The sequence below is a fragment of the Glycine soja genome, chromosome 7, assembly GCF_004193775.1.
Source record: "Glycine soja cultivar W05 chromosome 7, ASM419377v2, whole genome shotgun sequence".
NCBI lineage: Eukaryota > Viridiplantae > Streptophyta > Magnoliopsida > Fabales > Fabaceae > Glycine > Glycine soja.
The window spans coordinates 364081-385420 of record NC_041008.1 but is presented as its reverse complement, the minus strand read 5'-3'; the positions used below and the strand labels follow the sequence as shown (position 1 = coordinate 385420).

Sequence of the window (21340 nt, the reverse complement as noted above, 5' to 3'; positions counted from 1 at the left end):
CGGAAAAAAAACCCTAATGTAAAAAAAGGCCCAAAGTATCACTGTCGTGGCACATATAAATAAATCCTTCGTCATTCAGCAGCCATAGATAGCTCCTTCAATTAGGGTTTTTGTGATCTGCAAGCTACGATGGTACTGTTTCCTTCTCTTACTCTAAACGGATTTGAGATTAGTTCGATTTTGTGATGATGATGATGCTGATGGAGTTTGTATTGTGAATGTTTGCAGGGTAAGGGAACGGGGAGTTTCGGTAAGAGAAGGAACAAGACCCACACCCTCTGTGTGAGGTGTGGCCGCCGCAGTTTCCACCTCCAGAAGAGTCGTTGCGCCGCGTGCGCTTTCCCCGCTGCGCGCACCAGGAAATGTGAGTTTTTTACTTACTAAAGTAAATGGGATTGTGTAAAAATTCGGTCTTTGAATTGTTTGATGGTTCCAGATAACTGGAGCGTGAAGGCCATTAGGAGAAAGACCACCGGAACTGGAAGGATGAGGTACTTGCGTAACGTGCCCCGTAGATTTAAGAGTGGCTTCAGAGAGGGTATGTGGTAATTTGTAAATAACTATGCAAATGTTTTTTGTATTGTGTTAAGGGTTTGGGTTTGAGGTTTTGTTAACGTGACGCCTTTGAATCAGGTACCGAAGCTGCACCCAGGAAGAGAGGAGCTGCTGCCTCTACCTAAGCTTTGAATAATAGCAATTTTTGCTGGGTCAGTGAATTATATAGGATTTAATGTTTCTATGTTGATGCCGAGCTCTTTGGAACACGTTTCTTTCTGTCGTTTTAATTTCATTTAATATGTAGTGGCTTTGTATTTCGACGTGAGGATTGCAAGGAATTTTTGTTTTTTCAACGAGGGTATTTGACATCCATATTCTGGCTTATCATTCTGGGCATGTCATTTGGTACTGTGGTTCAATTAGATAAATTTAGGGTAAGACTTATTTGGTATTAGTTTTTTTTATTATGGTTTATTGGGTGTTAGTTATTGTCAAGAATTGTTGAGTTTTCATGCCTTGGCTTTAGATTATGTTCTTTCTAAACGTAGGTATTAATTAACTGTAATACTGTACCTCGGTAGAAACATAACGCTGCTAATCTCAAGTAATAGGGTGTGTAATCATATTTGCGTATCAGGGTCTCACTTTATTGTATTTATTGGGGATTTATGAGTGTTCTGATCATGTATGAAAATTCTTGTACTTGGTGTAGCTAGTACTTGCAAAGTTCTTCAGTGACTTGTGTTTGAAATTCTTCAGGATGAGCGTTAGTTTACCATTGTGTTATATGTGTTCTATTCTCTATTTTAGTTGTCTTGGAAAATTTACTGTAAAATATGCTACTACTTGTGATTGGCCATTGGATGTAGAAACTTGTTTTGGAATTACAAGCTGGCTAAAGCATTTTAGGTTGCTTGTAAACCCAATCAATGTGTGCATGTTTAGATTAAAGTTTGCAAAAGCAACCAGTATTTTCTTTTATAAAATTGAGTTTTCAGGCTAAATGAACTTTTAAGAGTAACCAATATATCACGAAGAAATGTATTTACGCTTGTCTCCTCGTAGTTTATCAACAACGAAGAAATGTATTTTAGCTTTAAAACCTAAATGCAGAGGAACAACTTATGTGCTTATTGGAATTCAATGAATTTTAGCTCTATGCAAATTTTTATACTTGATATATATTTATTGGTTACTAGTTACACGCAATTTGTTTGAATGAATCTTGGTTTGGTTAATAGTATATTGGTACAAGACACTCGATGTTTCTCAACCAAAAGGAAAATAATATTAAGTATTAGAGTAAGAATAATTTTAACTACTATTTTTTTACTAATATTGTTGCTCATTAAATGAAGAAAACATTATTTTATATTAAGAGGGTAGAATGTGATGCTTAAATAATGTATTATATATTATTCAAATAAAATAGTGTATTATGTGCAATGTTAATCATTTACTGATTTTACTAAATAGTCCTTTTCAAAAGTTTACTCTATTCATCATGGATAATTTAGAAGGAAAAAAAAGCTGTATCGGGAGGATATATTACAGTTGTCACGGGCTTGGGAATGTTGCGGATCGGTTTGAATGTATAATTCATGGTGTTTGGAGTCTTGAGTTAGACATATCTTGTGCTAAACTTAGCTTTGTCAAATAAATAAAATTTTGCTTGACAAAAATTTGTTTAAAAAAAAGGCTTACTATGTCATTTTAAAAATGACAAATTAATCTTAAATTTATTGTTTTCTATTTTATTCTAGATGCACAGCTTTTATTGTCAATGAACATATAATCCATTCACTTGCAAGAGCGAGCCACCCTGATGGCTAGACAAAACTTTTGCCAATAAAGAATCTTAAAATAATTTCATTGATCTCAAAATTTACATGACGTCTGCCTCAAAACGCCAATCTTAATTACAAAACCTGACTCGGTAGATGGAAAAATTGTATTGCCTTTAGCCCACTAGTAGGCAGAAAGAACAGGTTAACGGTTGCGGAGACAAAAGGGCAACCAGGAACAATCAAAAGACAAAAAAATGTATTTCGGAAGACGAAACATCTGTACCATTGTTTCTCCGTGCCTCATCTGAAAATTGTAATATTTACTCTGTTCTGAACTCTCCAAATTTATGCTTTTCTTCATGCAGCTGCTTGAACACATTATCAAGTTCGGGAAATGCCGATGTCAGCAGCAGCTCCAAGATGTCAAAAACCAGCTGCTTCAAGATAACGGATGACTGCAAGGAAGTCAATAGGAAGTATTTACACGACCAAATTATGGAGAGACAGAGAGAATGACGGAAGTGAGTCTTGCTTGAGCATAGAGTCTAGGCATGCAAATGAAAACTCAACATAGTATTATAAATAACTTCAACACAGACTTTGTTATTACTTATTACTGTAATATATCTTGAGCTTTTGATCGATTGTGCCTGTAAGCAATGTGCATGTGCAAGAATTGCTCGACAAATGATCTCGAGGTGCAAAAGGAATTATAAACCCCAAAAGGACATCTGGGGACATCAATTCACGCCTGTCATGACAAGATTGCTACATATCCCAATAACACCTTTGCATTCTAATGGTTACAAATTCTAATCATAGCTGAATAGAATCATTTCTTAACTAATAAATATTTCAATATCTTGACTATACTAGAAAGGTTATCAATATGAAAAGCATTTTCATGAAAATGGTGCCAACATAATATGGAAGAGAATTTGACAGAAAAACTCAGTTACCCATGAACGGTGGGATAATGCTTTCATATGACTGAGTTGATAAGCAGAGCAGAAAGATCAGCCCTAAAATATATGATCGTGCTCTAAGTGAGCAAGGCGAATTATAAAATGGAATGCAATGTTCAGCATCATTAACATCATGGGGTTATGTTACAACTTACAGCCACCAACAACAAAATTAATAGATGAACAAAAGAAGCTTCTCCAGAAAACTTCAATTCATTTAATCAGAAATTACCTGAAGGAAAAAATATAGATCCCTTGCACATTGCTCATACTCCTTCCGACCAACAAGACCTACAATTGCTGGCGGTGCATGATCTACATGAACAGAGATGGTCAGCTAAGCACGATAATTTTTTTTAATAGAATTAGATAAAAGACGTTGAATAGACACAATTATGGATATAAATGAGAGCAGTATAACAGGTATTACCGATCATTAGCTCGTATACAAATTTTGCACGCCGATCTGCCTCCTGTTGCTGCTCATCATCCAACCTTGGAGAAGACACTTGTGTAGGTTGATTGCCATGAGGAGAATTCTGAGATGGACTAGTAGGTGGCGGTGGTCGTCGATTTGGATGCTTGGTTATGAATATTCCATCAGGCCATAGTATCTATAAAGAAAGTTGCAGTAACATTATATCAATCATATGCTTATCATGGTTCTATAAGGAAAAAAAAAATATAGCATTTCAACAGAGTGAAATAAATTTAAATGATGAGGACAGTCTCCAGAACATCACAATTTAAAACAGGGGGAGGGAAGTCGGAATATTACTTGCTCAACTCGCTGGACCCCTGAAGCAACCACTGATCCCTTACGGAGAAGCTGAATTTTCTCTATCAACCAGTCATCAAAGGCATCACCCATTCCTAGTTGTAAGATTTGTTTAGCAACCCAAAAAGCCTTCCGCCTGTATTGCACACAAGACATACATCGTAAGAAGATAAATAAGATTACTAGTGGAACTCAAAGTAAAAAGAACGTACGTTTACGGTGAAAAGAATACAAATTTTCAAATTACCTAATCCATCCACCATCTTGAACCTGGAAGATAACATCAACCAGATCCAATATGGGTACACTCAAATTTGGTGGCACCCACTGCATTGAAGAATTTTATATTAATCAGAACCAAGATGTGATCAAGCATATAATAATCTAAGAGGAATGATATCCAAAACCAAATACAACATTTATATGTTAAATAACAACATTGAATGATAAAATTACATCATTCATCTGTTGTTGAAAAGAATAAAGATCCAGAACTATGATTCTTTATAACCTCTGTTGGAAAAGCATCGGAAGTATCATGGTGCACTTCAGAAACCTCATCTGAATTATTTCTTCCTTTCACTGTCTTGGGAGAAGGTACACTCTTCCGTGCTAGAATGTTTGTATTGCTGCTAGAATTGTCAAATGACTTTCTAGGTTCGTGTGTACTCTTTTTTGGTAGAGAAAGAGGTGTGCTGTTTACTTTTGACCTCATTCCATTGGCCACAACATTATTTCTTGCTCCCAAAACAGCCTCTTTACTTTCAGCACTACAGTTTTCTCTCCAAAAGGAAACAGGATCGCTTGCAGGTGCAGAGAAGTTGGAAGTGTTTTTAGTCTTCTCAAATGGTTTTGAATTCAAGCCAACTAGAATAGTTTTCAAAAAAGAAAAAAAAGAAATCCAAGACATGTCAAAAGATGGGAGAGATGATAAAACCATGAATGTTCAACATCCTTCATCAACCATGACTCACCTGATAATGTTTCCATGATAGAAAAAGAATTTGAGAATATGTATGTCTGCATGGATAACATATGATAATATGAGATAAGCCAGATAATTTTAAAAAAATATTGACAACACAGAAGGATAGAAATGGTTGGACAAGAAATCAAACCTGAGAATCAACACTGAGAAAGTCCCATACTTCAATTGATTCCGAAACTGTTGGTAATTGCATAAGTTTCTGAGGGCCAATAAGCCATGCGTCAACAAAATATTGGTTGAATCATTGAAAATTGTTAGCATAGACAGAAAAACAATGCTACATGATAGATGCAAAAGGAAGTATTATCTCAAAATAAGGGTACACTCATAGCCAACATCTATCCTGCACACTAATATCCAATATCTATCCTGCTGGTAACAGAGTATTGGTGATCGTGGTTCTATCACAGTACCAAAAGCAGATAATTTTTTCCTCTACAGAAAAAACAAAAAGTTAATTAAGAATGGAAGTTTAAAAATCATTAAAAATGCAAGCCTACCAATTAGCCAAAGTAACAATTAAGTAACAGAAAATTATGTCTCAAGCAATAATGTAAACACAACAGAAAGGGCAAGCCAAACAAAATTTACAGAAAAGTGTGTTCTAATGCCACATATTGGGTAGTCGGAGGGAGGAACCAGAGAAATGCGAGAGTTTAATAAAAATTTTAAAAAAAGTCTGTGAAGTTGACCTTCAAATATTTATCCAGTAATTCACACCGCTCTTGAATGACTGGTACATCTAAACCAGTTGACAGAAAATGCTTTGGTGGCAAATGAAGATTATACTCAGCGAACTCTTTCAGGCGTCGATGTAGCTCCTCAAAATGGCGAAACCTTAAAAAATAATGTAATAAAAAAAGGAAAACAAGAAATATTTGAAAACACAGTAGACTGAAATTTTTTATTAGAAACAGAGATATAAGACATAGCAGAAACTTAGCACCTTCTTTTAATTGACCAACTGTTGTGATTTACATCTGTAACAGATATGGAGTAAACAGCAAAGGTTTTTGAGCCACTCTTCACAATATTTGCACCAAAGACCTGCAACAGTAAATTAGCTTACATTTTTTCATATACAAACATATTAGTATATGAACTTGTTCATCATTATTTAAAGGAGCTAGATATCACTATCATAAGTACCTCACATCTCAACTTGTAAAAGGAATCTACAGCAGAGGAATTTTTCAGGGGACCAACAGACAAACTACAAGATTCTGATTTAGAAATAGAGTAGGCAGAAGAGGAGGCAGCTGCTCCACTATAAAGTCTACCCAAACTTTCCATATCAGCATCATCACTGGACTCCTCAGAATTTATATGTGATTTTGAAGAATTAAGTATGTCTTGACCATCTCCAGATAAAAAGCTTGTTCTCTCAACTTCCTGCCACGTTTGTATTTTTTGACCACCTGGCCAAGACCTTTTACTGCCAGATTGGGCTCTGGATAATCTTGGATACCGAGAATGGCTCTTATTCCTTTTCTTTGCACTGTGATTGTCAAAATTTTCAAGTGGGTGATGAACATAAGAAACGGCCTGGTTTCTATTACTTTTTCCATCCCAAACCTTAGTGACAGGGGAATCAAGACCAGTGACAGTACTACTTTCGTTATCTTCAGAGGAATAAGAAGTACTGCTCGCTGAATCACTCATCTGCCCATAAATGTGGCTGTGCTCATCATCTTTATACGAGGTAACTGACTTATCATCTTTGTATGAGGTAACTGAAGTTGATCCATTCTTGTCTGCATGAATGGAGGTATTTTCTACAGAGAATTGACTGTTGTGCCCAGAATTAATGTGGCGTCCCTTAGGCGGAAGCATAAGCTTGGAATTAGTATCTCTTTCGTTTGGTCCAGATATTTCCTTCATATGATCTACCATCGACAGTTTTCCTACCTGGGAATGCTGTGAAACATGCTCATTTGACTGGTTCTCGCCATCCTTTTTCTTGTAATTTTTCCCTTTAGTCCACATATTTTCAAAATGTTCTGGAGCAAGAGCTTGGGTCTTTCTGTGAGAGATGACATCTAAAATATCTCCCCACTCTCCTCCTGAGCGATGTCGTTGAAGACCTAGGTTATCATTAGTTAGGGAGTTTGCAGGCATTGAGTTCCATGTACGGGAAGGTCGAGCATCAATTGAAAGCAATGGATCTTTAGTAATATTATCACGGGCATTATTTTCTGCAGATGACTCTGCATTTTTGGATTGACCATTTCTTAGCTGCACAAGCTCAACACCAGTAACAGAAGGATCTGAAGACTTGAAGAAATCATCAGATGAAATTTGTATCTCATCTGCTTTAGTGTGAGATGCCTCTTGAGCTGCAGCAACCCCCTTGTTAACCTTTGTCTTGTTAACTACCACAAATTCAATTCTTTCATTAATAAATCTGTCAACAAAAAAAGGGAGAGAATGAGAACAACGGCATACATCAAGAATGATACAAAAATGGGAGAAAACAGATACCTTGGATTTGCTAAGTTTAGGACAGGCTGTATTACAGCACATGCAAGAAGCTCCCTGACAGTATATCGAAAGAAAGAACACTGCAAATCCTCAGACTTGAAAGTAACATGCATAAGACCTGTCATCAGATGCTGCAAAACCTGCAAGTTAAGAATACACACAGGATTATAACCCAAAATAAAAAATAAAAAAAATACGAGAAAAGAATATGGCCCATGGATGAAAACAAAATACCCCATTACTCAACACATGCATATAAAACAAGAAAGTGAAAAAAACCTTATGCTCAGCTTCTGCAGAAAATAAAGCAGGATGCAATTTGTTCTCAGCAGCCAAAACATTTTTTAGTTCCATGTCTCGACTTTCGATTGTTAATGAACCTGTATGTCGTTTTTCAATTTTTGAGTGGGCAGCACGAAACAGCTCCAAGTGTGAGCAAATGAGATTAATAAGATCCCTGAACCAACAAAGGTTAACTCCCAGTCAATCAAATTACAATCTGAATTAAAGAAAAACCGCAGTCAAAAAATGACATTAAGAACCTTATTAAAAAATCTATCAAATTTATGTTTCTCATGCGTCCTGAAATTTCCCCAAGAACACCATTAATTATGTGCACTAACTCCTCGGGACCCTCTTTGTCTGGTGTTAAGCGAGAATACCATAGATCTGTCACCCATTCAGAAATTAAATGTCTGGTGAAGTTATCAATTGCATCCTCAACAACAGGAGAATTCACTTTTGTTCTCCACTCAAACTTTGCAATAACTTTAGGATTTTCAACAGGCTTCTTTGAAGACTGAACATTGGTGGAGCCTGCTTTATTGTTGTATGCTGCAGCTTTTCTCTTCATTTCAAAATCTAGTGATAAATAGCGGAGAATAATAATTAAGGAGGCTGCAGCTGGCAAGTTGACCCAAACTGAGGAGCTTGTCACTGAAATAAAGCAAAAGAAATTAAACCAAACACCGAGACCTAAAAACAACATGAAGCTAAAAATTAAGCAGTGGGAACCTCTAGGTGTTGAGGAATATAAGGCATTTGCTTGGAGACAATGAACCACTATCAGTCTATCATCAAAATTTATCATTACCAAATGAACACAATGGCAGTAGGGCATTTCAGGAACCAAACCTAGCTGATAAAAAGTGATGAAACTTGACTAAACTGTAGGGAAGCAGTGGTTTCATTGAAAAATAATATTTTAGGAATTTTGCCTTAGACTTTATTCACAATTTAGACAAAATGTCAAAGCTTTTGATAAAACAAAATATGCTATGGTGTTCCTCTCCCCTTCAAAAAACAATTCAAAACTGCCAAATCCTATACTGACCTCAACCCCTTTTTACTTTCTTTATCTATCCCTAATTCAAATCCTACAAGGTCACAGGTTTATTATTTATTAAGCTTCAACTGCAATTAAATACTCAAACATAATCATGGTTATGTTTTTCTTATCTTGCTTTCACAAAATGCATTAAGGAGGAGATATCACAAAAAAACAGACCATAATTTCAGTAGCTATGAGACTACATCACTACACAGATATTAAGGTTCAGGGTCTAGAATGGGGTCAGAAGACTATTGGCTTTCAATGCACAACAAAGGCAACAAAGGGGGTCAAATATAATTATATATTGATATATTGATTTCTAATAATGCTGATGTGCTTTTCAAAGTACCTATTTTTGGCAATTTCAAGGTGACTATGATAGAGTTTGGTTCCTGTTTCTATATGGATTGTGAAAGTTTTGGACTATTGTTCACTTTTCACCCAACACCCTTGTTTTTTATAATGGCTATAGAAGTGACCGTTATGTTAAAACACCATTTACAACATAACTTTCATGTCTGAATATATATAAGCAGTTCCCTTTAGTTGTTGTGAAATCGTGAGTTTCTACCTAGTACATACTAGGTTCTACACTAGAATGATAGCTAACCCAAATTCTTTCCAAAATATCATGCTTCCACAATGGATCACTTTGGTTAGTACTGTTTCGCATCACCAACAAAAACATAGAAGCAAGCAGGATATCTAAAGGAAAATAAAAGAAAACAGCAGCCACTCTTTGATGGTGAGAAATGTAGCAATACCATGACTAAAGCATCACTTTGTTCTAAAAATTATTGGTTGAACATCCAATGTTCCTAATTTGAATAGAAATCTATTTTTTACTTTCTAAGAGCAACAAGAGAAAGATAAATGGAATCGAGCATAACTTTTTCCACTGAAAACCTTCCTACAAAACAGCTCCAAACGATGTCGTCTTCTCTTAAAACTGATAAACAGACAATCCTATGTCCTAAATTCAACAGCATTGTTAAATTAGTTTTTCCAAATTAAGACGCAATAGATGCTAAACGCCAGATAAATGTGTTCCTACCGTTCTTCGCACAGCAAGTAATGTAATAATAAAGACTAGGGTGCCTTAAAAACCCTGAGCATGCGATTACCAAAACAACGAAAAAAAGCTGCTGAAACTAAACAAGTAAAACGAAGCAAAAGCGCACACAAACGCTCTCAATTGAAGTCGATTTAACAAAGCAGAAACACACGCACGAACGATTACAAAGTGAAACGAAGTGAAGGAAAAGAGAAGCGAAAGTGAAGCTCACAGGACATGAGATAGGAGAGCCCGACGACGCATACGACGAGGATGACGATCCGTTTTTTGGCTTCCTCGACGAGGTCTCTCACAGCCACCTGGTTCGGCTTCGGCGGCATATTCATCTCAGAATCGCCGCGCAATTCGGAAAAGCAAAACTCGATTCAAATCAATCTCATCGGAAAGGGAATTCGGTTGAAGATGTTGATGAAGAATTGGAGAGAGAGAGGTTGAATTGAATCAACGAAGGAAGGAACAGTGTGACCGTTAGTTAGGTTTTTGGGTTGCGTTTGCCGGAGATGGGCAATGGGGGCGGTGGTGATGGCGTGGCGTGTGTGTTTAATTTTCTCACTTCGTGTGTCAGTTTTCTCTTCAACTTTCTCTCCTCTGATATTGACGTCGTGGGATTTCTTTCTTTCTTTCTTCTGTGATTCAATTCAATCTATGCTTGTGCTATTGCCGTTTCCATTTCTTCTCTGCTTAACATACATTTCTGTTTTTTTTTATATATATATTTATTTGAAGACAGGATTATCATCACTTTTTTTCATATTTCAATTTTATAAGAAAAACAACAAATTTAAAGTTGACAAAATTATTGGATTTGTTGACCATTGGATGATGAGGGAGGTGGTATTTTAACATTTTTAAAAAGTAATATGCAAATAAAAAAATTATTCGATAAAAGGAAATAAAAAAACACTTTATATAAAAACTTTCTAAAAATGTAAGTTTAAAAATAAACTGGTTTATGTGTGTTCTTTGAGCAGGCTCTTTCCATACAAAAAATTCGCCCCCGTTATTCCCTCCCCGAAGCATCTCAGATCCTAAGTTCCGTGCGGTAAGAAAATTAACTTTTGAGTTGAATACACATTTTTCATTTTAAGATATTTGATTTTTTATTTTATATAATATAAGTGTCCGTGTATCGTTATCGAGCTAAATAACCAGGAGTCGAGGAGTGATGGAAGCAAAACGAGGGAGGATACCACGAAACAAAAAATACGCATAAACAGTGATAGTGCAGAATGTGGCATGTGTATGAAGTTAGTACCTTTTTTTTTGGATTAACTAGAACGGTTTGATTTGTTATCAGGAGTAGCAAGATTACAAATTATTTATAGTTTATACAAGAACCACCAATAAATACCCCTCTATCATCGTCGCATCTTGTATCTGTTTCCTATATAAAAGCACCTGATAATAAATTACAACACCACAAAACGAATCAGCTATATTCCTCACTGTCATGATAACGAATGCAAGCAGCTAACTGGATCAATGCTTCACATGTAAAGGAATGAATTAAAACCATGAATGTTAGCTTTGCACCAAGACCACGCCCTGTACCTAACATCGTCAAAGACCAGTTGTGAATCACATGTATCATTTCTCTGTTTCCAAATCCCCCATACCACTTATGCCCGCATAGACCACCAAACCAGTTTGCCTTCTTCCCTTAGGGTGGATCCGACGAGTCCCACTTATGATCTAGAATAGTCAGGGGCTCGATAATAGATTTATCTTCCAATGCTATCGTTGGAAGGGGCTTCTCTGATATTATGGGACCATGGTGTGATTTCAGTAAGGAACAATGGAATCCGAGTGGATCTTTGTGAAATTAGGGACAACAAACTTGTAAGTAATTGGGTTAACAGTCTCTATGATTTGATATGGTCCATAGTAACGCTTACTCAACTTCTCGTAGTTAGTGCCCGATAAAGAAGTATGGCGGTAGGACCGTAATTTTACATATACCCAATCATCAATAGCAAAACTGGCGTCCCTGCGATGAGCATCAACAGTCTTCTTCAACTATTCTTGGGCTCATTCGAGTTTCTTCCTAAGAAATTATAACATGTCTTGACGCAAAGTTAGAAGAAAGTCAACTGTCTCTATCGATGAAGTTCTAGCTAGATAGTTGGGGATACTAGGCAGCGGCTTACCATAGATGATTTCATACAGGGTGAGGTTAGTGGCTGAATGGCATGTCATGTTGTAACACCACTCAGCTAGACATAAAAAAATTTCCCATGGGGAAGGTTTATGATGCACAAACACCCGTAAATATTGTTCCAGCACACAGTTAAGCACCTAAGTTTGGTCATCGCTCTAAGGATGATAAGTTATGCTCATACGCATCTTAATTCCGCTCAATTTGAAGAGTCCGTGCCAAAATCGACCCATAAATATTGGGTCCCAATCAGATATTAAGCTTTTGGGGGAATCCATAAAGCTTGCAAACCATATCAATGAATAACCGGGCTACCTTGTGTGTTGTAAAGTTGGTAGGAAGTATGCCAAAATGAGCTCCGTTCGAAAAGTGATCCACAACTGTCAAAATCATAGTAGCACTCTTGTAATTGGGCAGCCCGGTAATGAAGTCCAATTTCATATCCTCCCATGGACTAGACGAAGGAGAAATTGGTTGAAGCAGGCCTAAAGGTTTTTGAGGAACATACTTGGTATGTTGGCAATCAATACATCGCAGGATGTATTCTCGGACATCTTGCTTCATACCAACCTAGAAGAAGTTGCGTTGAAGACAACTCGAGGTCTTAGCCAGGCTCACGTGGCCACTCAAAGGATATTTTTGGTATTCTTCCAATAGAAGTGGAATAAAGGAATTACTCTTATTTACCCAAATGTGGCCCTTGTAAAATAATAGCTCATCCTAGATTCTGAAATCAAGGTGGTCCTATGATTTATCGTGGGCAACCTTAAGCAAATTAGTAAATTCCTCTGTTTTGGACAATTACCTTTTGAGGTCATTGGGGATCTGGAAATGAGGGATTGTGAGGATCCAAAAAGCCTCAGCTGTTAGTTCATGAATGCGCGACAAAGCATTAGTAACGACATTATTGTGACCTGCTTTATACTAAATGGTGTATAGCTTGACAACATAGATGTGCTTGATTATGAGTTATTTAAATTTAGGCGATAAATCAAGAAGTAAAAATCATGGAAATAAATTATATAAATTAACAGTTAAGGTAATAGAAAACACTGACAACACTTCCTAACACATAAAATACACTATCACCCATCAAAATTTATTGAAACTAAAGAAATATTGTGAGTATCACTATTTATTTAATATGTTTCATCCACTAGATTTTTCTAATATGCATGTTTCATCCATAATTTTATTATTTTTAATAAATTTTAATAATTTTCAGTTTACAAAATATATAGATACTTAGAGAATGTTTTGTTAATAGTATTTTTTTAAAATATTAGCAATATACAGGGGAAAAAAACAATGATGTAACTAATTTTCATTTTTCATGTAAAAGTCATGTTTAAATATTCAAAATTTATTTAGCATATTTGGTTTAGAATAAGAAAAAAAATTAATAGTTTCAATTAATAGAATTGAGACTTCAAACTTTAGTGTCATTATTGTATCAAAAAATGGCAATAAGATTAATCAGTAGCAATGAGAAGATTCTGAATTTATATAATCAGTTTCCTAATAAAGGAAAAAAAAAAAGAGGGTTTTTGGTGCATTGCGACAGTGGTAGAGTAGAGGAACTACTCGAGCTAGGATCGATGTCACATTCAATGGAATTCATAGAAGAAGCCCTCGGAGCAGAAAAAACCTCATCACTAACCTCTTCTAGTAGTATTGGACTTTGGTTGCTGTCCTTATTCTCTCTGCCTTCACCACCACTTAAGTAGGTATATCTTTGGCTGGATTAACCTAAATTGATTGGTAGAATTGAAGAGTTCTAAAGTGCATGAACCTGAGAGGGTTCCTCTGCTAAAGCTAGCTAGAATTAATCACCCAAACTAATGCATCATCATCACTGCCAAAATTAAGTTTCCATCTATTTGGTTAATTTGGTTTAAACTAAAATCCACTCTTGTATACCTGATCACGGACAAGTTTAAAGTGGGCGACGATTGGCCTGGCCCCAACTTCAAAAAAATCATATATACATTTACACACACACACACACACATATATATATATATATATATATATATATATATATATATATATAAAATTAATCATTAATGTGTTAATGCAAATGGATGAGAGTATTATAAGGTGTTTTTTAATGACTTATTTTGTGATTTTTCTTTTCTCAAAATCTAATTTGTGCCAAATAATTTTTCAGAAAGCAATCAATTAAGTATTTACCCTTTTACATATTATTAAAATAAAAAATTATATAGAAAAAATAAATTTAATTAATAAATGTCTGTAACAAAAAATAAAAAAAATAAAATAGATCAACGAAAACCATGTTTGAGTTATAAAAAAAAAACATTCATCTCGTTTTTCCCAAAATCAGTTCGCATGCAGTCTCCTCTTGTCGTTCCCTCGTTGACTAGTTGTCATACGGTCATAGCTCTACAAAAAAGTAAATAAAATTGAATACATAATATATGTACATATGTAGAGTTTGTTGAATGTCATTTCATAAACTCTCTCGTTATAAGTTAATTTTTTTTCTGATTTTTATAATATTTTTTAAAAATTATACAGAAAAATTTCTAATTACTGGAGAGTATAAAATAATAATCTATCTATAGTCTCTACTAACCTAAATAAAATATAAAAGAAAAGAATAGGAATACTATAAAGATATTTTATAGTTTTACGCATCACACGTGCCGTAATCCCTCTTTTATAACCTTTCCCGCTGAAAAAAGCGACCGGTGTGGGAAGTTGCAGCAAAACGCAAGAGGAAGCGAGTGAAACGACGGAATGAGGAGGCCCACGTCGTTTGTTTCCACACGTTATGAACTGTGAGTACGTAGAATAGAAGAAGTAGCTATCGCAACAGGGTCCACCACACACCACATTCCTTTTTATCCCCTCAATAGTCCCATGTGATGTGATGATGCAATTGCAATCCTAAACCTTCTCTCTTTCTTTTTCAAAACCCTCGCTCTCACCGTCGCGCCGGAATCTTCCCCGGCAATGTCGGCGCCGGCGGAGGCTCCTTCCTTCACTGCCTCTCCTCCGTCAGAGACTACTCCCTCACCTAACTCCACTGCCCTCTCTCCTCCGCCTCCCTCCACCATCAATGCCACCGTTTCTCCTCCGCCGCCGGAGGCGGCCTCCCCTCCGACCAGTACCGTTAACAGCGGGTTGTCGACGGGTACAGTGAGCGGAATAGTTATAGGGGCCGTGTTAGGTTCGGTGGGTATGCTTATCATTGGGGGCATTTTCTTCTGCTTCTATAGGAATTGGAAAAGGAAGAAGAACCACTCGCAGCCGCCACAACCAAAAGGTGATGCTCTTCTGCTTTTCCCTGTCTTAACTGCGCCTGTTTTTTTGGTTAACATTTGTAAAGTTGATTTTGAAATGAAATAGATAATTGTGTTTGAGTGCTTTGACTAATTCAGAATCCGTTTCTCAATGAGAGACAAAACATAACATGTGAACATTTATTTAAAAATCACGTTAACGAATATGAAACCAAACAAGCAGTACACTGAAGTAGAAAGTACAACTGCTACCGTGTATAATATGCGTGTCTGCTTCTTTTTGTCGTTTTTCCTATTGCATCAGATTAACTTCAATTTGTGGCTTATAATTATGTAATACTCTTGAGAATCCTAGTAAATGTGCTGACTGTTGGTACTCTTGTACATTCTGTGATGTGATTTTTTTTTCTTTTAAAGAATCAACTAACTGTTGAGGTTTATTATTTTTGAATGTTCATGTTAAATTCAGTTGGATGGGTTGCTGCTTTTGTTTATTACTTTTGTCACCTGCGTTATACTTCAGATAATCCAAAATTGCACAAAGTGTGGTTTTGAGTTTTTTTCTAATTTCTTGTAAAACTGGCAATAATGTGAATGCTGGAACTAATTTTGGGTGTCATGTCAATGTCTCCAGCTGACATAGCTGGTGGCACACTTCAGAATTGGCAGGACAGTGTTCCTCCAACAACAGATGGTAAAGTGGGCTTCTCACCCAAGCCTCCTCCTGGGGGTTTAGTGAATCAGCAACAGTCATCCGCTGCTCTCCTCACACTTGTTGTCAATTCTTCGAACACCAGCAGCAGTTTGGGGTCCGAGAAGGCGAAGTCATACATTTCTCCATCTCCTGGCACTTCCTTGGCACTATCTCAAAGCACTTTTACGTATGACGAATTATCTATGGCGACAGATGGATTCTCCAGATCAAATCTTCTTGGTCAAGGTGGTTTTGGCTATGTCCATAAAGGAGTTCTCCCAAATGGGAAAATTGTCGCAGTCAAGCAGTTGAAATCTGAGAGTAGACAAGGGGAGCGTGAGTTCCATGCAGAAGTTGATGTCATTAGCCGTGTGCATCACAGACACCTTGTTTCCCTAGTTGGATACTGCGTCTCAGACAGCCAAAAGATGCTTGTCTACGAGTATGTGGAAAATGATACACTAGAATTTCACTTGCATGGTAAGATTTATTAGCCCATTTAGGATACAAATTCAATTTAACTATTGTTTTCTGAGATAGGATGTCTGAAATGTCAAATAAGTGTGATGATTCTTTGTTGTAAAGTTGTGTAGACCATAATATTTGCATGCAATACAATGTTAGTTGTTTCATGTGCAAAAGTGTGTTTTTTTTTAGAGTAAATTGCACTAACTACCCCTGAGGTTTTGTGAAATTGCACCAACTTCCCATGCTTTTTAACATTTATAGTAACCTCCCTTATTGGGGAGCCTGGTGTAATGTTTTTCAAACAGTTAAGGGATGTTAGTGTGATGTATAAGGGGGTGTTAGTGTATATTTTTCAAAATTAAGGGAGGTTAGTGTAAGACTAGATAAAAGTAGGGAGTGTTTGTGTAATTTCACAAAACCTCAGGGGTAGTTATTCTAATTTACTCTTTATTTTAATTCATATATTGGTTTTATGTGTAGAACATATTATAATATTATAATATTGTCACTTTTAAACAAGAATGAAAAAATTTGACCTAATCTGGTTAGAGATTGAGTGATAAAGACTCCACTGTCTCTGTGGAAGTTTGATACTGTAGTTCTAAATGAATCATGAATATCATACCAGGAAAGGACAGACTACCTATGGATTGGTCAACAAGGATGAAGATTGCTATAGGATCTGCAAAAGGATTGGCATATTTGCATGAAGACTGTGAGTTTACTGTTAATATGGATTGGCAGCATTTTTAGTTCATGATGTTAGTTTTGAGATTTACATTTTTAATCTTATACCTTTATAGGTAATCCCAAAATCATACACCGAGACATCAAGGCATCTAACATTCTTCTTGATGAAAGTTTTGAGGCTAAGGTAAGTTTTATAACTTGTATCCTGTAATCCTGGATATATAATTTTATAAATGGAAGTTCATACTCATTATTTTTTTGAATCCAAAGAAATCTCATTTTCCCTGTTCAAGTACCTGCTTCCACAAAGCAGATTTGTTTTGCTGTTAAGAAATGTTATAAAGCTATACATGGTACATCATGCAAACATAATCAAACATATTGAAGAGCCTCTCACTTTAATGGTGAACAAGATGAATAGTTGGATGGACTGGAATCTATTTCACTTTCTATGTTGCAAACAATTTACACCATTTGTAAAGAAGTGAGCCTCCCTGGACCTAGTGGGAATGCACTAGGCAAACCCTATAGATAAGGGAATTAAGTGGAGTACCATGAAATTGTTAAATGAACTAAAAATGCTATTGAAATTGTTCATCTTCACATTTAGCACTCTAATATCTATTTAACATTGTCTACATAATAAAATAATGTTTCAGAATCTTTTGTTCAGGTCGCAGATTTTGGACTTGCAAAATTTTCATCAGACACAGACACCCATGTTTCTACCCGAGTGATGGGAACTTTTGGGTTAGATTCATTTATATTTTTTCTCTTGAATTTAATTATGAAATAATTTTATTGGGCAGTATGTTTTATTGATTTTATTTTCCCTTTTCTTTTAATTGTATCTTGGAATCTCAGGTTAACTCTATTTTCATTTAATGCAGATACATGGCTCCAGAATATGCTGCTAGTGGGAAACTCACTGAAAAGTCAGATGTTTTCTCCTTTGGTGTTGTGCTTTTGGAGTTGATTACTGGACGAAAACCTGTTGATAAAACTCAAACCTTCATAGATGACAGCATGGTTGAATGGGTGTGTGTAGTATACAATACTTCATTGATGTTTCTGTTTTAATAAGTATGCATAGCAAAGGTATACAACATAGTATTTATGGTGTGACAGGATGTGCGTGCTCCTTAGGCATCTTTTTTGTTTTTTTGGTTCAGTTAATGGGTTTTTCCCAGACTTGAGAACATTTGGAGAGGAGTGGATGCAATCACTAATTTGGATTCTGTGTTGTATACTTGTATTTGCCTTTATACTCTTTTTTCTTCAAGTTCCAATCGATTACTTTTAACCTCATTTTTTAAGTTAAATGGGCAGATCTTGTTCAAAAATCTTATTTCTTGTGGTGTTTTAAAAATTTGGAAAGCCATGTAACTTGGTACCGTGGAGATCAGTTTTGAAGCTGAAATTATTTGGTACACTTGAAATCAATAAAATCTGGTCACCTCTTATCTTGAGATTAATGTCAGTTCAGATTAGTTTGAAATTTGTCTTAAATAAGTCGTTTTAGATGCCAACTGTATATTGATCTTGGATGGAACTGATAATAGTTTGCAACTGTGTTGTATTGTTTGCAAGAAATTCTGATTTTGATTGAATTGATGCTGAAATAATATTGGGATATTCTGCAACAAAAGTCTTATGGTGACAATTATCCCCCTAAAAAAACCTTGTACTGAAACATTGTGTATAAATTACAGGCGAGGCCTTTACTATCCCAAGCTTTGGAAAATGGCAACTTAAATGGACTTGTCGATCCAAGGTTGCAGACAAATTACAATCTTGACGAGATGATCCGAATGACTACTTGTGCTGCAACTTGTGTGCGCTATTCAGCCAGGCTCCGGCCTCGAATGAGCCAGGTTTGCTTGAGAATTACTGAATCTGAAGATTTGTGTGAGAATAAACGTTGTGTTTCATTTTATATTTGAATTGCTTTGGCTGTTTGTCTCTGACAAGGGTATGCAGTAAAATGCCTCCCTGAAAGACATTTGCCTGTTTCTCTTGGACAAAAATAGTCCAGTGTTCTGTTATAGCATATTACAAACTACATAGTATTATCAGGATATGTGATTTAGTGGTTGATGGTTTTTTGACATTTAGAAATTCATGACCCAGTCTGACCATTGGCCAACTGAGATCTGGTGCTTGCCCATAACAATGATAAAATGAATGACATTGAGCAGGTTGTTCGAGCTCTGGAAGGAAATATTTCTCTAGAAGATCTAAATGATGGGATTGCACCTGGACACAGCAGAGTTTTTGGTTCCTTTGAGAGTTCTAGTTATGACAGTGTCCAATACAGAGAAGACCTAAAGAACTTTAAGAAGCTGGCACTGGAAAGCCAAGAGCAAGGCATTAGTGAGTACAGTGGTCCCAGCAGCGAGTATGGCCGACATCCATCTGTCTCAACTAGTTCGGACCAGCAAAATACGCAGGAAATGGAAATGGGGAACAAGAAGGGTAGCAACCATGATTCTGGGATACAAGTTCTTGATTGATGATTCCTATGTCTTGCAAAATTGTGCTCTCCAGATATCAGTTTGCAAGTGCACCTATGAGAGTGGTACTGGTACAGTGGTACATATAATTTGTTGGTATATTTTGCAGGTCCAATGTACGAATTGGCTTGCACACGATGAATAGAAGTTAGAGTTGTGTCTTTCTTTTTTCCTGGTGATTTTTACTATCTAACTTGCTTCACAAGTATGGTTCCTGATTTATTTGATACACCTGAAGCTTTGTAAACTTGATTCATTCTTCGAAGCTAACATTTGTTTTAACTGGAAAAGCCTGACATTGGGACTTAAAAGTGTCGAGGATGAGGGTATTTTGTATTTATTTGGTGAGCTTTGTGACTGATAATGCATTATATGATTCTTCAGTTGGTGTTTAAGACTTGTAGCTGCGCCGTTTACTTGTTTGTATTGGGTGGGTGGGTCACAAACAAGGAACACAATAGCCGGGTTGTTTAGCTATGAATATGAGGATAAGGAGTCAAACACAGGTCTTTTATCTCCAAAGAGAACCAGTGTAGCAATCTTGGTGCGACCAAATTACTTTTTTGTGCTTTCTATCGATGTTTGTAGTTTTTTATGTTTATACTTTCTGGTGCGCCCAACTTCAAGGGTCATTTTAGCATGGGAAAGTTTAACACTTCCTTAACAATGGAGAAGTTGACTTTACAGGTGATTAGAGATTATTTTCAGTTTTTAAGAATTGTATAGACAGAAGGAAGTTGAGACATAAGAAATGCTAATTTATTTTCGTTGTATTTTTGGGAAATAATTTCATTATTAGTTTAGAAAAGCGAACGAAGAAAGCAGACTGAAACAAAATAAAGACTAATTTTTATTGAGAAAGAAAAACGCATTTCATATTTTGTCATTTTAAAACTAAATAAAATTATTATTTTCAATATTATTCAAACATGAAATATGAAAAAATAAAGGCTGTCATATATTTAATAATGCCAATAATTTGTTAAATGAATGACCATTTTTATTAAATAGATGTATACATAATAATTGAAAAAGTTGGCCACTTGTCGTACAATTTTGTTTGTTTAGGAATTTTTTTATAAAAATATTCAATAAGTTAATATATATGAGGAATATTATTTAGATTTCCACAATAAAATAATACATATTAGCGTATTCAATAATTAAAATGTGTGTAATATTGTATATAAATTTTTTTTATTTTAACCATTTGAGTATGATTTATATTTCATAGCATTAAATTCTTCAAGTTGTTTCATATTAATTTAATATAATATGTTGTATTAGCTCTTGTATATTTTATATCAATTTTAATGGGCTTTTATTTTTTCAAGTACTTAGCATATAAAATTATCTATTTTATTTAAAAATCATGAAAATACAATTAATATATAAATCAATTTAAATTGAAATTGCATATATAAAAATGGATTTAATGGGCGTGTGGGGGTCTGATTTTTGGTTTTGCAAAGAAGCTGGTAACTGTCATGTTACTTACGCCGAGTTGTGTGGTGTTAGGGAGAGCCTGAAACTAACTGCCGAGAGAGGCTTTCCAAAGTTGTGGTTGAAAGTGATTTCTTAAAAAAATAAGTTAACAAAGTTAAAAAATATTAAGTTGATAATTACTTGCTTATATTAATTTCTTA

General features: G+C 35.6%; 3 protein-coding genes across 4 annotated transcripts; 2 read left to right on the top strand and 1 right to left on the bottom strand.

Annotated features, from left to right (window-relative positions):
* Positions 1–38: 38 nt before the first annotated feature.
* Positions 39–1023, top strand: LOC114417901 (60S ribosomal protein L37-3-like). The gene is made up of 4 exons (XM_028382956.1): positions 39–132; positions 229–364; positions 437–538; positions 634–1023. Exons 1-4 carry the CDS (start codon positions 130–132, stop codon positions 678–680), a joined length of 288 nt encoding a protein of 95 aa, XP_028238757.1. The 5' UTR covers positions 39–129; the 3' UTR covers positions 681–1023.
* Positions 1024–2338: 1315 nt separating this feature from the next.
* LOC114417898 lies at positions 2339–10611 on the bottom strand. Of its 2 annotated transcripts, XM_028382950.1 has the most exons (15): positions 10117–10608; positions 8040–8433; positions 7777–7954; positions 7498–7637; positions 6166–7420; positions 5963–6063; positions 5709–5853; positions 5147–5215; positions 5003–5048; positions 4540–4895; positions 4276–4355; positions 4029–4164; positions 3681–3864; positions 3483–3565; positions 2339–2740 (listed from the first exon to the last, which is right to left on the bottom strand). In XM_028382950.1, exons 1-15 carry the CDS (start codon positions 10229–10231, stop codon positions 2606–2608), a joined length of 3417 nt encoding a protein of 1138 aa, XP_028238751.1. In that variant the 5' UTR covers positions 10232–10608; the 3' UTR covers positions 2339–2605. The 2 variants fall into 2 exon arrangements, with proteins under 2 accessions (XP_028238751.1, XP_028238752.1); XM_028382951.1 differs by lacking the exons at positions 2339–2740; positions 3483–3565; positions 3681–3864; positions 4029–4164 and having other exon boundaries at positions 4485–4895; positions 10117–10611.
* Positions 10612–14824: 4213 nt separating this feature from the next.
* LOC114417897 (proline-rich receptor-like protein kinase PERK15) lies at positions 14825–20376 on the top strand. Its single transcript, XM_028382949.1, has 8 exons — positions 14825–15352; positions 15964–16503; positions 17120–17206; positions 17295–17365; positions 17855–17931; positions 18072–18219; positions 18894–19055; positions 19380–20376. The coding sequence occupies exons 1-8, from the start codon at positions 15040–15042 to the stop codon at positions 19692–19694; spliced, it is 1713 nt and encodes a 570-aa protein (XP_028238750.1). The 5' UTR covers positions 14825–15039; the 3' UTR covers positions 19695–20376.
* The last annotated feature ends 964 nt before the right edge of the window (positions 20377–21340 follow it).

Coding starts and splice junctions, on each gene's coding strand:
- LOC114417898 (XM_028382950.1), bottom strand. CDS start 10,231: ATGAATATGCCGCCGAAGCCGAACCAGGTGGCTGTGAGAGACCTCGTC. Junction 4,896..5,002: donor TATCATGGAAACATTATCAG/GTGAGTCATGGT, acceptor AAACTATTCTAG/TTGGCTTGAATTCAAAACCA. Junction 4,356..4,539: donor CCGATGCTTTTCCAACAGAG/GTTATAAAGAAT, acceptor TCTTCAATGCAG/TGGGTGCCACCAAATTTGAG.
- LOC114417901 (XM_028382956.1), top strand. Junction 365..436: donor CGCTGCGCGCACCAGGAAAT/GTGAGTTTTTTA, acceptor TGATGGTTCCAG/ATAACTGGAGCGTGAAGGCC. Junction 539..633: donor TAAGAGTGGCTTCAGAGAGG/GTATGTGGTAAT, acceptor CCTTTGAATCAG/GTACCGAAGCTGCACCCAGG.
- LOC114417897 (XM_028382949.1), top strand. CDS start 15,040: ATGTCGGCGCCGGCGGAGGCTCCTTCCTTCACTGCCTCTCCTCCGTCA. Junction 16,504..17,119: donor ACTAGAATTTCACTTGCATG/GTAAGATTTATT, acceptor ATATCATACCAG/GAAAGGACAGACTACCTATG. Junction 18,220..18,893: donor ATGACAGCATGGTTGAATGG/GTGTGTGTAGTA, acceptor TATAAATTACAG/GCGAGGCCTTTACTATCCCA.